This window comes from Lutra lutra, chromosome 13 (genome assembly GCF_902655055.1).
Source record: "Lutra lutra chromosome 13, mLutLut1.2, whole genome shotgun sequence".
Taxonomy (NCBI): domain Eukaryota; kingdom Metazoa; phylum Chordata; class Mammalia; order Carnivora; family Mustelidae; genus Lutra; species Lutra lutra.
In genome coordinates this window covers 10,066,859-10,079,114 of record NC_062290.1, presented here as the reverse complement: position 1 = coordinate 10,079,114, position 12,256 = coordinate 10,066,859, and the positions used below count along the sequence as shown (strand labels likewise).

Genomic DNA, 12,256 nt, shown 5'->3' with positions numbered 1-12,256 from the left:
TTAGTAGGATAGCTGAGTTCAAATCCAGATCTTCTGAGCTGCATAGCCCACACTCGTGTGCTGACCGCCCACAAGGCTTTCAAGTCCAAGAGGGTGTTTTAGTATCATGCAATAACTTGTTTTTGGAATCTTAAGAATAGGACCTGCTTCCAGTTTGGTGAAAGCAATTCTAACACTGGGCTTTTTCAAAAGTATCATCTCTCGGGCGGTTCCCACTGTCAGACAAGCCTCTGTGGTCTGGCATCAGGAGCAGCCCGTTCAGGCTGCATAAGAGTAGGTCTTCGAGCAAGGTCTTGCAAACTATCACAGTATAGACAGGTACAGCTGGGTCTCCTGTGGCCCTGAAATGAATGATTATGAAGGTTGGGATGACCTTTCACCCACAAGAGGGAACAACATCAGGAAAATGTGTACCAATATTTCTTTTCAACCTTAGAGCAGCATATCAAGTATAGGAATAAACTTACTTGGCAGATGGGGACTAAAGGAGACTAAAAGTGAAAGTTTGCTAAATTCACTGGAAACTCATCGGCGTGCCGGTGTTGAGTAAGACGAGAGATCCCTCCTCCACAGGCATCGGTGAGAGGTTTGCAAACGTGCTGTGTATGGAGACACACTCGTTCTGTGTGCACACACCCACACACACATATGGCCTATACACAGAGATTATATTTATTAATATTTTGGGATTTGAATTGCTTCCTGTATCTGATAGCAATTCTGACATTGCACAAAAGCTGCATTTTCTTTAGTAAATAGTGCCTTTTTACAGAACAAAAAAACTAGAAAAATACTGCAGGAATTTTTAAAGATCTCTTTCCTTCCCACTTATCTTCATTTAAAGTTAGTTATGCGGGGACACCTGGTTGGCTCATTGGTTAGGTGCCTGGCTCTTGATTTTTGCTTGGGTCATGATCTCGGGGTCCTGGGATGGAGACCCATGTGGGGCCCCATGCTCAGTGGGGAGTTTGCTCAGTGGGAGTTTCTCTCTCTCTTCCTCTGCTCCTTCCTGTGGCTTGCAGTCTCTCTCTCTCTCTGAAATAAATTTTAAAAATCTTTTAAAAATAGATAAAATGAAATAAAATAAGTTATGGTTGAAGGCCCCTGAAGTTGGCAGTGGCCCAGGCCTGTCTGGCCCTCTGGAAGGACTTCAGAAATGTTTAATGAGACAGAGTATGGTCCGGGTTCGATATCAGTTGTGGGAAGACAGGAGCTGAGTGTCCCTCTAGTCCCGACAGGACCCCATGTCCATGACCGAATGCCAGCCCAGGGCAGCTCACTAGCCCCTGCTGAAGAGCACAGGAAATACAGGGCTTTGGAGCTCAGAAAGGGATGGTCTGTGACAGGCTGGAGTCTGGGGAAGCCTTCACTTAACCTTCGTCTGGAATATTTACATAGAACAAAGGAGATGGTCAGATGTGGGAGCCATGCCTGGTAAAGCAACAGACCACAGAACTTCGGGGATGCCTCTGGGACCCTCTGAGTCAGCCAGAGTGGTGTGTTCTGGAAGCCTGTGAGGACCAGACGAGAGACCAAAGACAGCCGTACTGGCAGATAGGGCTCGGACAGAGTGGAAGTGTAAAAGCAGCCTCGTGAAGAGCGGACGGATTCGGCGCCCTAGTCTGTGGCTCATACCCTCAAGGCAGCGGGAGGCGAGGAGACCTTCCTTTCCCCTCGCCCCAGTTGCTTAATTGCTTCTCAAGTCCCCTCCGCAAGTTCCAGGCTCTTAACCAGAGTCAATTTCTGTCACATTATTTGCACCCGGGTACTTCCCCCTGACTCTCTGCTTCTGACGGCCAGACGAGGTGACGCAAGACTGGAAGATTCTGGGGCTGGAACAGCTCCCGGGTTTTCCCGTGGAGGACCTCCCACTCCTCGGCAGACCCGAGCAGTGGGTTGATAGCCCAGATTTCCGCGGTGAACGCTGTGAGCCCTCTGACGCCTCTTTGCTGAGCGCGGAAACGCAGGCCTGCCGGGTGCCAGGCAGTGGGCAGTGAGGGCCCGGCCCTGGGCGTGGCCTTGGACTCGGCTGTGGCAGCGGCACCGGACTGGCCACAGAGGACGTGGCAGGTGATGCTGCTCATGGAGCCGGTCCCAGAGCTCCTCAGCCTGTTGCCAGGTCAGGACCTTGATCCCCTCCTGCCTTTTCCTGTAGTAAGAAGAAAAAAAAAAATCCCAACACCTCAGGGTTTCAGAAGCCAAGATGGTGACATACACCATCTGTTTCCTTCCTCTGCTCCCCGAAGTACTCAAGCTGTTTCAGACAATGCGACCAGAGCCAATCTGGGTGTTTAAAATTTATTCTTCCATTTCTGCCTTAGCTCAGCCGGTGTCACCAAATACCATGGACCGAGTGGCCAGATCAACAGACTTTCATTGCTCACAGCGTTGAAGGCTGGGGAGGCTGAGATGGAAGGTGCTGGCGGGCCAGGCTCCGAGGCAAGCCCTCGTGCTGGCCCGGCCCCCTCACGGGGTGGAGAGAGGAAGAGGAAGAAAGCTCTCTGACAAGGGCACTAACCTGACCCCGTGGGTCCCCTCCCCACGGTAATTCACACCAGAACTCCTCTGAAAGGCCTTTCCTCCAAATACCATCACGCGGGGTGTTAGGGCTCCAACATCGGAATTTGGGGGGGCAGAGAGCACAAACCTTCAGTCCATGTTATCTGAACGCTCCCAGCCTTACAAGGACTAAGTGATCCTTCCATTTATTTTTATGTTGCAATAAAAGACCACGCCCTTCACGGCACCCTCACAAGTGGTCTTTAGGGGAAGTAGTTCCTGCCACACCCAGACGGGCTCCTCCCGCACCCATGGTCCCAGAGTCAGGACCCGGCCCACAGAGCAGTGGTCACACAGCAAGTAAGTGGCAGGACCAGGACTGAAATTCTTACCGAAGACAGGCTGCCCTTGGGGTCTGGGGTCTGGTCAAGGCCCCCCAGGGAGGGAGGAGGGGAAGGGGCTGAGTTGGAGAAGACCACTGGGGAGAGGTGCCTGGTGGAGCCATGGCCCTCTCACACCCGATGATAGGCGACCACCTCAGCTCCTGGTGTCCTGCCCCCACATGATCCTTCCTCGCCTTAAAGGGCCTGGAACCCAGTCCCGGAGGGCGGGAGGGAATGCAGTCCCCCACCTCTCCAGTATTGCTGCCAGACCCCCACCATTCCAGCAGTTCCATTTCTTTCCTGGGCCACTCCAGGAAAGAGGGACAGGGAAGAAGCTGAGAAAGGCAGAGGATGACAAACTGGGGCTCCAGACAGAATACTTCCAACTTGAGACTGAGGCCATATGCCTGGATTCTAGCTGGAAAGGCCAGCGACTTCCCAGGTAGAGTACACGGTGTCCCAGTTAGCAGTGTGAGTTCCTGAACCAGGCTGCCGGGGTTCACAGACCCACTGGGTCTTAACTAGCCATGTGACCTTGGGCATGGTGCTGGCCTCACTTTCTCCAACTTTAAAATGGGAATTGTATGTATTCATAACTATCTCTTAGACCTAGTGCCAAGATCTGCTGAGTCAACACACAGAGCTTAGGACAGGGCTGGGCACATACTACGTGACCGACCAATGGAACATCATTTGGTAGGGCAGAGAGCAGATCAGTCTGAGGAGGAAGCAGAAACTTACCCATCTGATTTAAATATAGATGTCCACCCATGACTCAGGGGCCTCAAGTTTGTACCGTAGACACAGTGGGGCTGAGGACACATGAGTGGGGGAGTGCCAGGTCTCTGGATTTCCGCGTGACTCTGCCGTTCCTGAAGGTGTGGGACTCGGGAAAGGCCATTCCATCTTTGCATCCTTCATTAACTGTGAAAAACAAGGGACAGGAGTGGAAACGCTCTACTACTTCCATCATCCTCCTATGGGACAAATCATTTCTTTGCCCAGACTGTGTCCGTCTGTCAGGAATCATAACCATAACAATAAGTGTTCTTACTCCAACATTCTAAGCACTTTGTATGTTTTCACTGATTTAATCCTTACAAGCATGACCAGATTAGCTATTATTATCGCATCTGTAGCACAGGTAAAGAAACTGAGGTATAAGTGCCCAGCCTCGTGTCACAAAGCTGATACGCCACAAAGCAGGATTCAGAGTCTATACCGGTAACGACTATGCTGTGCTATTCTCTTTAGGAACTGTGTTCAGTTGCTCATAACAGAGAACTGAAGGAAGATGGCTTAAATAACATAGGAACTTATTTTTTTTTCTCATATAAAGTAAGATCAGAGATAGTCGTCCCAGAACTATGTCATCCTGGCTCTCTCCATTCTTTTGCTCCACCATCCTGATTGTAGTGCATCCGTCCTCACAGACACAAGATGGCTGCTAGGGCTCTAGCCATCATGACCACATCCTCAGAAAATATCAAGAGCAGAAATGAGGAAAGAGCGAAAGGGCTGTGCCCCTTTAAAGAGCTTTCCTGGTGACTTCATTTTGTATCTCATCAGCCATCCCTATCTGTTAAGGGAGGCTAGGACCTGTAACTTCCCAGGGAGACTCACCAGATGGAGTTCTGTTATTAGAAAAGAGAGAGAATGGATTGGGGAAGGAACTAGCAATTGTTGGCCATCCCAAGGGACTGATGTGAGGACTGTGCTAGAGGAGCATCCTAGAGGAGGGAGGCCAACAGATGCAGAGATGGAGGGCTACCTGATGACCCTCTCTGTAGGAAAGACACCTACCTCCTTATGGAGAGGGCACCAGAGGTGACTGTCTACAAAAGCCAGGAATCATGTTCTGGAGATAAAATTTCCTTCCTCTCAGTCTGGTTTCTGTAGGATTCTGAGTTCTGGAAACCCCCAGGCACCTCTGCTATAAGAAAATGCTTGTGTTCAGTGACCTGATCAACAGAGGGGACAACCAAAGAGCTGGGATGGTGGTGTCACTGAGTGAGAGCGGCACAGTCTGTGTCCTTAGACCATATGACAGATAAGGTCACTTGAGCAATCATCCCCATCGTAGATCTATGATGTTGTGTAGATTTCCAAAGAGAAATAGCTCTTCTGGAGGAGGTAGATTTTGTGCATGGCTCTCTCGTTAGTTTATGGATTTAAATCAACATGATGGTGGAGTGTCTGCTGGCTCAGTCGGTTAAGCGTCTGACTCTTGATTTTGGCTCAGGTTTATGATCTCAGGGTGGTGAGATCGAGTCCGGTGTCAGGCTCGGTGCTGAATGTGGAGCCTGCTGAAGATTCTCTCTCCCTGTCTCTGTCCTCTGCCCACCCCATCAGTTAAGCATCCAACTCTTGATTTCAGCTCAGGTCATGATCTCAGGGTTGTGGGATCGGGCCCCCTCATTGGACTCTGTGCTCACCTTGGAGTCTGCCTGTCTTCTCCCTCTGTTCCTCCCCACCACTCCCTCCCTCTCTCTCTCTCTCAAATCAATAAAAATAAAATCTTTAAAAAAAAAATCTAGAGTATAGAATCCAAATGGGGGAAAGGAAGAAATACAGAAAATGTGTCTGAAACAATTCATAAACTATAAAATTTGATAAAATATAACTTGATGTTACTATGACAACATCTGAAAAATTTTTACCCCACCTATGAATATATTCATCTTTGTAAAGCGCTGTGTTCATCTGTCGCTCTACAACGAGTTACCTCCAGACTTAGTGGGTGAAAACAACAACATTTAATTATTGTGCTTGGGGTTCTAGGGGCTGGTGGGCTCAGCTAGGTGGTTTTTGCCTAGTCTCTCGGTGGCCCCCAGGCCGCGGCTGTGGCCTGAATTGCCTGAGGTCTTCCTCACTCACATGTCTGGTGTCTGGGCTGAAAAATGCTCAAAGAGCAGGTGGTTCGGGACTCCAGAGGCACGTGTCCCAAGAGACAGAGCCAGGTAGAAGACACACTGACTTCTTCACCCCGTCACAGAGGCCTTAAAGCATCCAGCCAGGTCCAGGACACATGGCCCACCTTCAGAATCTGCCAGCTGCCTCTTACTACTTTGGACCACAAAGACTAGAGGGAGTTTAGTTCATTCCCCCCAAGTTTTCAGAGACGCTCCCAAGGATGCGGTCAGCCCCCGCACGCCCCTACAGTCTGCCGATGTTACAAACCTGGACCTTGAAGTCATCCTGAAACTGATTGGATTTTGCACACTGATTTTACAGTGGCTTTTACAGATTGGATTTTACACACATCCTAAAACTCATCAGGTTTTATTGCTTTTTAGTTCAGAAACAATAAAAACATAGGGCCTGGTGGTGATTTCTCAGGATTCAGAGGTTCTGTACCGTCCCTTCCCAGCCCTACCTGGAAGCTTCGATATGCAACCTTAGACATCCTACAGTTTGCTGCAGTTAACATCAAACTTGAAAGACTGGTGAAGGTCCAGTTAGGGGAGTTCTGGCTTCAGGCTGAGTTAAATCGGGGCTAATTGTGTGGGAAAGCTGTGGTCACGGGTTTATTTTTGCCAAGGCCAGATAGCTTCCCCCCGTCCTGTGGCCACCTTCCACCCTGTTTGCCTTCGGCTGTCACCCTGAGAATGTGTTCAGTGGTAATACAAAGGCTTGGGGTCACAAGGTCTGGGTATCCCCATGACTCATCCCAGGTTTAACCCTGCAATTAGGAAAACAGTTTAAACCACATTGATCACCAGGGTCCCATTCATCTGCAGGGCAATAAAGAATTATTACTAATTTTTGCATGTCAGCTGGGTTTCAACCATTATGATGTCCCTTCTAGGTCTGTAGATTTATAAGTTTCCTGAGGTAGCACAGCATAAAATAAAAGGCAAGACTCTATCATGTTTAAATAATACGGTTTTCTTCTTTGGTATGTAGTGTACTCTGTGGGAGACCGTGGAAACACTAGGCTTAGCTGTTTACAAGTTAGGTCAACACAGTGAGCTTTCATGATTTTCTCTCTGATGCTTTGCAGTTTCACCATGTGGAGCTCCGTAGGGATCTGTTTCTGTCAATGAGAGGATTTATGTCTGTTGGCAATTCTGAAAAATTATCAGCTGTTATCTCTTTTAAATGTTGCCTCTTAATTTTCATTCCCATAGGGAGTCACTTAGATGTGGGCTGGGCATCTCCATTCTATCTCCAGGTTCTTTTTTTTTTTTTAAGATTTTATTTATTTATCTGAGAAAGAGAGAGAAAGCTTGGGTTGGGGGGAGGGGCAGAGGGAAAAAGAAAAGCAGGTTCCCCGCTGAGCAGGGAGCCCAACAGAGGGCTCAGTCCCAGGACCTGATACCAGGACCTGAGCTAAAGACAGACACACTTAACCAACTGAGCCACCCAGGTACCCCTCTATCTCCAGGTTCTTAGCCATTTTTAAATATTTTTGACTAAAAAAAATTTCTTTGGTGATTTCCTTAGATCTGTGCTATAGTCTGTGTGGTCTCCCATTTGTGTCTGGTTTATTCTCTACCCCGTCCATTGGGATCTCTCTCTTTATCTTAGTGCCTATATTTTTATTTATAGAAGTTCCATTGGTTTTTTTCTGAGGTTTCCCTGATCTCTTTTTTCATAGTCTCCGATTATTTTCGTCATGAATTTTGTACCTTTTTTTTTTTTTTTAATTACGTCTCTGTATTAACCTTTGGTCTTTTATATTGTTCTATCATCTCGAATCCTTTTGGGGATGTTTCTCCTGCTTGTTCCTGTGGGTCTTCTCCTGTGATGATTGTATCGTGAGCTCATCTTTGGCAGGGGTCACTTTTCTGTGGGTGGCCCAGGAGCCCTGATGCAGAAAGCATTTCTCCAGAGAAATACACACTCATTTCCGTCCGAGCCCTGGGGGTTCCAGTTTCCTCGGTTGCTTTTTAAGTTAATTTCTCACCTTGGAGCACACACCACACAGGAGTATAAATTTGTAACCCACACCCACGTGTGGTGCAAACCTAGAATTTCAGTTCTTGGACTTGCTTTCCCAGTGATGGCCCCAGACTGTTGGCAAGCTTTCATTCCACCTCTCTGGACCCCTGCGGTAGCAGCTTTTCAAGCCCCCGGACTAGATGCAAGTGGCATATTCAGAGCCCCACTTTGCCCTTGGCCGAGGCTGCTCTCCTGTCTTGTGTGGGCTCCCAGCACGCCACACCACGCACCCTCCCCAAGCCTCTAGGACCCCTGTGCAGTCTTGAAACTCTAATGGGCACATCTTGGGACAGCTGCCGTGACATCAGCTCCTGCTGTCACTCTGATTTGGATTTTTCTCCTCCTCTCCGGCACCTGGGGCTCCCCTTCGTCCTATGACAAATGTTTGCTGTACGTTCCAGCATTTCTATGTGTATGCAGCGGGGGGCCGGCGGGGGGGGGCGGAGGTGGTAGGCTGAGCGCATTGGCTCTGTCTACCACGTCGCCATAAGTCACCGTGAGTTCCTTGTGAGCACAGCAATGACCCTGAGTTTGAATCCCGGACTCACTGCTTCCTCACAGCGTTACCTCGGGCAAGTGACTGAACTCTTCTGAGCTTCAAGACAAAAATGAAGACAAATATAGGCTTTCTGGGTTTGTTGGGAGAATTAACCAGACAATGTACGGAAAACTCCTCGTATAGTGCCTGGCTTGGGGCAACTCGAAGGATCATGATCTCTGGGTCGCTTTTCAAAGACATTGATTCCTTGGTGTTCCTCCTTTGGTGTTCTGATTCCTGAACTCTGAGGTTAAGGTCCAGAAGTCCGAACTTTTGAAAGGCTCCACAGGGGATCCTGACAGGCCATCGAGTTTGTAGGCACTCTTGGAGGGGGTCAAGAAGTGTTGGATAATCTCCAAGCACCTCAGACTCCTACAAAATGCCATCTCATTCCACCCCCCCAACCCCTGTGTTCCCATCTCAGGTGCGGTGAGGCTGTGGAGAAAAACAAGCGTCTCATCACGGCAGACCAGAGGGAGTATCAGCAGGAACTCAAAAAGAACTACCACAAGCTGAAAGAGAACCTCAGGCCAATGATCGAGCGGAAAATTCCAGAACTCTACAAGCCGATATTCAGAGTTGAGAGTCACAAGAGGTGAGTTCAGGGCAGAGGAGGCCTCTTGCTGGGGGATGAAGGACAGGGCTTGGGGCCCAATGGGTCGTGGCACACTCTGCTATACTCAGGAGCCGCACAAGCTCCGGGGACTGGGAGTGCACCTGCAGTCAGAGAATCCACCAGAACCTGATCCATCCGGCCTCTATTCTGAGTGCCTTCCACTCCCTCTACCTTCTCCTTGACCGCCCTGGGACCCCTTCATGCTGGTCTTCTGCCTGTGGTCTTCCCCAGAACCCATTTCCTCCGGTGTTTTCTCTGATGCTGGCATGAAGGGATCTCAGGACCTTTGCACATTCACTAACTTAGTGAGTTGCCCATAATCCCTGCCTTTTCTGGTGGGTGGTTTCCCCCTCCTCCTTAAAAATTAATTGATCTTTCTTACCTCTGTTTTTGTGTTTTTGTTTTGTTTTGTTTTCCCTCTTTCTCTCTCTCTCTCTCTCTCTCCTTTGTAATTTCAGAGACTCCTTCCACAGATCTAGTTTCAGGAAATGTGAAACCCAGTCATCACAGGGCAGCTAGGAAAAGCTGTCCTCACGCATGGAGACCAAGGCTCTGTGACCCTGGAGAAGTACTCGCTGGTACTTAAAGCACAGGACATTTGCTGCATAGGATGGACTGCACTCTCCTTGACGGGACAGTGCCCTGGAAGCCTTAGGATCCCAGGGACCATGGGAATTACACCCAAATGGGGTCTGACCAGATTTTGGCCATCCATACTGCAGGATGGGGAGAGTGGAGGGTGGTCAACCAGGGGAGGCTGTGTATTTATCAAAGCATGGTTTTCCACAATATCGTACAAAACAAGGCATAAACAGTACCTCCTGCTGAGTGGTCGGTCACTGTTTACCGGAGAGATGACTTCCTCTGGCCATATGGGATTTACAGGATAAACCAGCACTGCCCATGGGAAAATGAAAACATAGTCCACTGTCCCATTCGGGGTGAACCTCCTGTATCCCCTGTTTATGGGAGAGGAGGGTGAGCTGGCAGGAATGCAAAAACGTGTTCAATAAATCCGTGATGGGAGACCGCACTGGAAATCCATCATCATGATGATGGTTGGAAACCTGGATCTAGGTGAATTATTTGTGAATTTGGAACCTTTTTGGTAACGGTGGGCTAGTTGTTGTGTAGTTATTTTTGCCTAATTGTTACTGTATGTTAAGTTAATTGAACAAGCGTTTATAGAAGAGGAGCCTGGACTTACTGAGTTAAGAGACACCCGGTACTTGGCCGTTTTCACTTCCATTCACAGGCTTCTCCCGCAACACCTTGCATTTTTTTTTCCTGTTCCTTCTCGCACCCTCTTTTTCTCCTCCGGCCTGGGACCAAGTTTATTTTTGTAAAAGGATAATAGTTCTGCTTTCATTTCAGAATGCCAAGCCGTCTGTCCACATGTATATATATCGGCTACAGAGACGACTGAGCTTGGACGACTTCAGACAATGTACTGTAGGACACAGATGAACGCCATTATGGCTCGAGGATTAAACCGTATATTTTTCATATGCCTGATGCCCTTGACTGGTACTAAAAATGTAATAAGAATGGCAAGCGAAACGTTTTCCTTCGCAACTCGTGTTTCTTATTTCGACAACTCGCAGCTCTCGCAAAGCACTTTGGAGAAAAGGAAAGTTGCAGTAGGCGTGGTCCTCCCGACAGGGCTGTCCTGGGCCGCGCCTCTCTGGCAACATTTAATCTGGAGTTTCTAAGAGAGAGAAGTGCATTTGGGTAATCCAGAACTGCTGAGACATGAATTTATATTCTGAAAGTGATTTTTTTTTTTTAATCATAAAAGCTTACTAGTTCACATGGCAAACTCTTTGGTGTTTAGGCATTTGGGGGAAGAACTCTTTCTAAAGGATATTATACCTTTCATTGCTTTCCTAAATGAGTACATAGGAGACACTTTAATTCCATATGCTGTTTGGCGTCTTCTGTGTGGGAGGTTCTGGGTGAGATTCAGGTCACATAACATTGTCCCTGTCCTCCAAAGCCTGCCGCCTTAGAGAGGAGGGAGCACCTCTGTGCACATAGCCACCACAGAGTTTCTAGAACAGGCAACAGGCCCTACAGAACCGAACCTTTCATGAGTGACTCAAGGCTACCAATGTCAGTCCTACCAACATCTATTCTATTTTGCCCTCAAATAGTAAGTGGTAGTTGCTAAGCTACCTACAGCTGTCTTTTAACTCCAAGAGTCCTAATAGTCCCAATGAACTAAGATACTCTTGATTAAAAGTCCCCTGTGTTTAGCTACCTGTTGTCACTTGTTGTTGTTTGTTTTTTGTTTTTGTTTTTAGTCTTTCTTGTACCACAGTGGGTGCAGCTTGCTTCCCAAGTTCAGGGACTGTGTTAACTTCTGCCTTCTACCTTCTACCCCAGGGCTGAATTTACAGAAGACAGTAAGTGTTCACTGGACGGCTAAGTCCACAAGTGTGTGTGAGTAGACTTCTGGAATAGCTCTGTCCACTAGAAATGCGATATAACCCACAGGTCTAATTTTAAATTTTCTAGTAGCCACTTGAAAAATAATCATGAAAAGAAACAGGTGGCATTAATTTTAGCAATGTATTTTAGTTAACCTGATATATAAAAAACATTATCGTTTCAACATATTATCAATACAAAAACTATTAATGAGGTATTCTACGTTCTTTCTGATGCTGGCTGCAATGTCTGTCTGTCTGTATTTGACATATTCAGATTTTATACTTGCAGATTTAATCTCAGTTAAAACCAGCCGCATTTCTGGTGCTCAGTAAGCCACATGAGGCTGGTGGTCACTCTCTTGGACACTGCAATTCTAGAAGCTTCCAGCTTTTATAACTTGATGCCCTGGATGTATGGGCTCTGAATAGGGGGTTGGGTCTGGAGAGAGAATGACAGAATTCTGATTGAGAGCCTGTGGGCTTCCCTAGAGGTGAAGCTGGTGGAGTTGGGGTTTGGACTGGCCAACCTTGGTTTTGGTTTTCCTACTCTTTATGCGTTAACCCTGGCTCTTTTCTCAGTTCCAGAGAATTTAGTCTTTCCTCGGGTAACAGTTATAAATACAGTGGAGGCATTACTGCACTTACATAAATTAATAGCAGAAACAAAGAAATTGGACACAGTCCTCTTAACCTTTAAACATGAGGTTAAGAAAAGCATTTTAAACATTCCTTAAAAAAGCAAAACCAAAAAAACCCAAAAAGCCTTCCTAAGAGTAAAGCACATTAGGGGCGCCTGGGTGTCTCAGTCAGTTGCACATCTGCCTTCAGCTCAGGTCATGATCCT

The 12,256-nt window shown here is 47.7% G+C and overlaps 1 protein-coding gene across 3 annotated transcripts in view; it reads left to right on the top strand.

Annotated features, from left to right (window-relative positions):
- The window catches only part of DOCK8 (dedicator of cytokinesis 8), a 205,506-nt gene extending 194,267 nt beyond the window's left edge, over positions 1-11,239 (top strand). For all 3 annotated transcript variants that reach the window (XM_047699090.1, XM_047699089.1, XM_047699091.1), the window contains 2 exons: positions 8,789-8,959; positions 9,439-11,239. In XM_047699090.1, the coding sequence (XP_047555046.1) occupies positions 8,789-8,959; positions 9,439-9,499 (232 nt within the window). In that variant the 3' untranslated portion in view covers positions 9,500-11,239. The remainder of the gene's footprint in view (positions 1-8,788; positions 8,960-9,438) is intronic.
- The last annotated feature ends 1,017 nt before the right edge of the window (positions 11,240-12,256 follow it).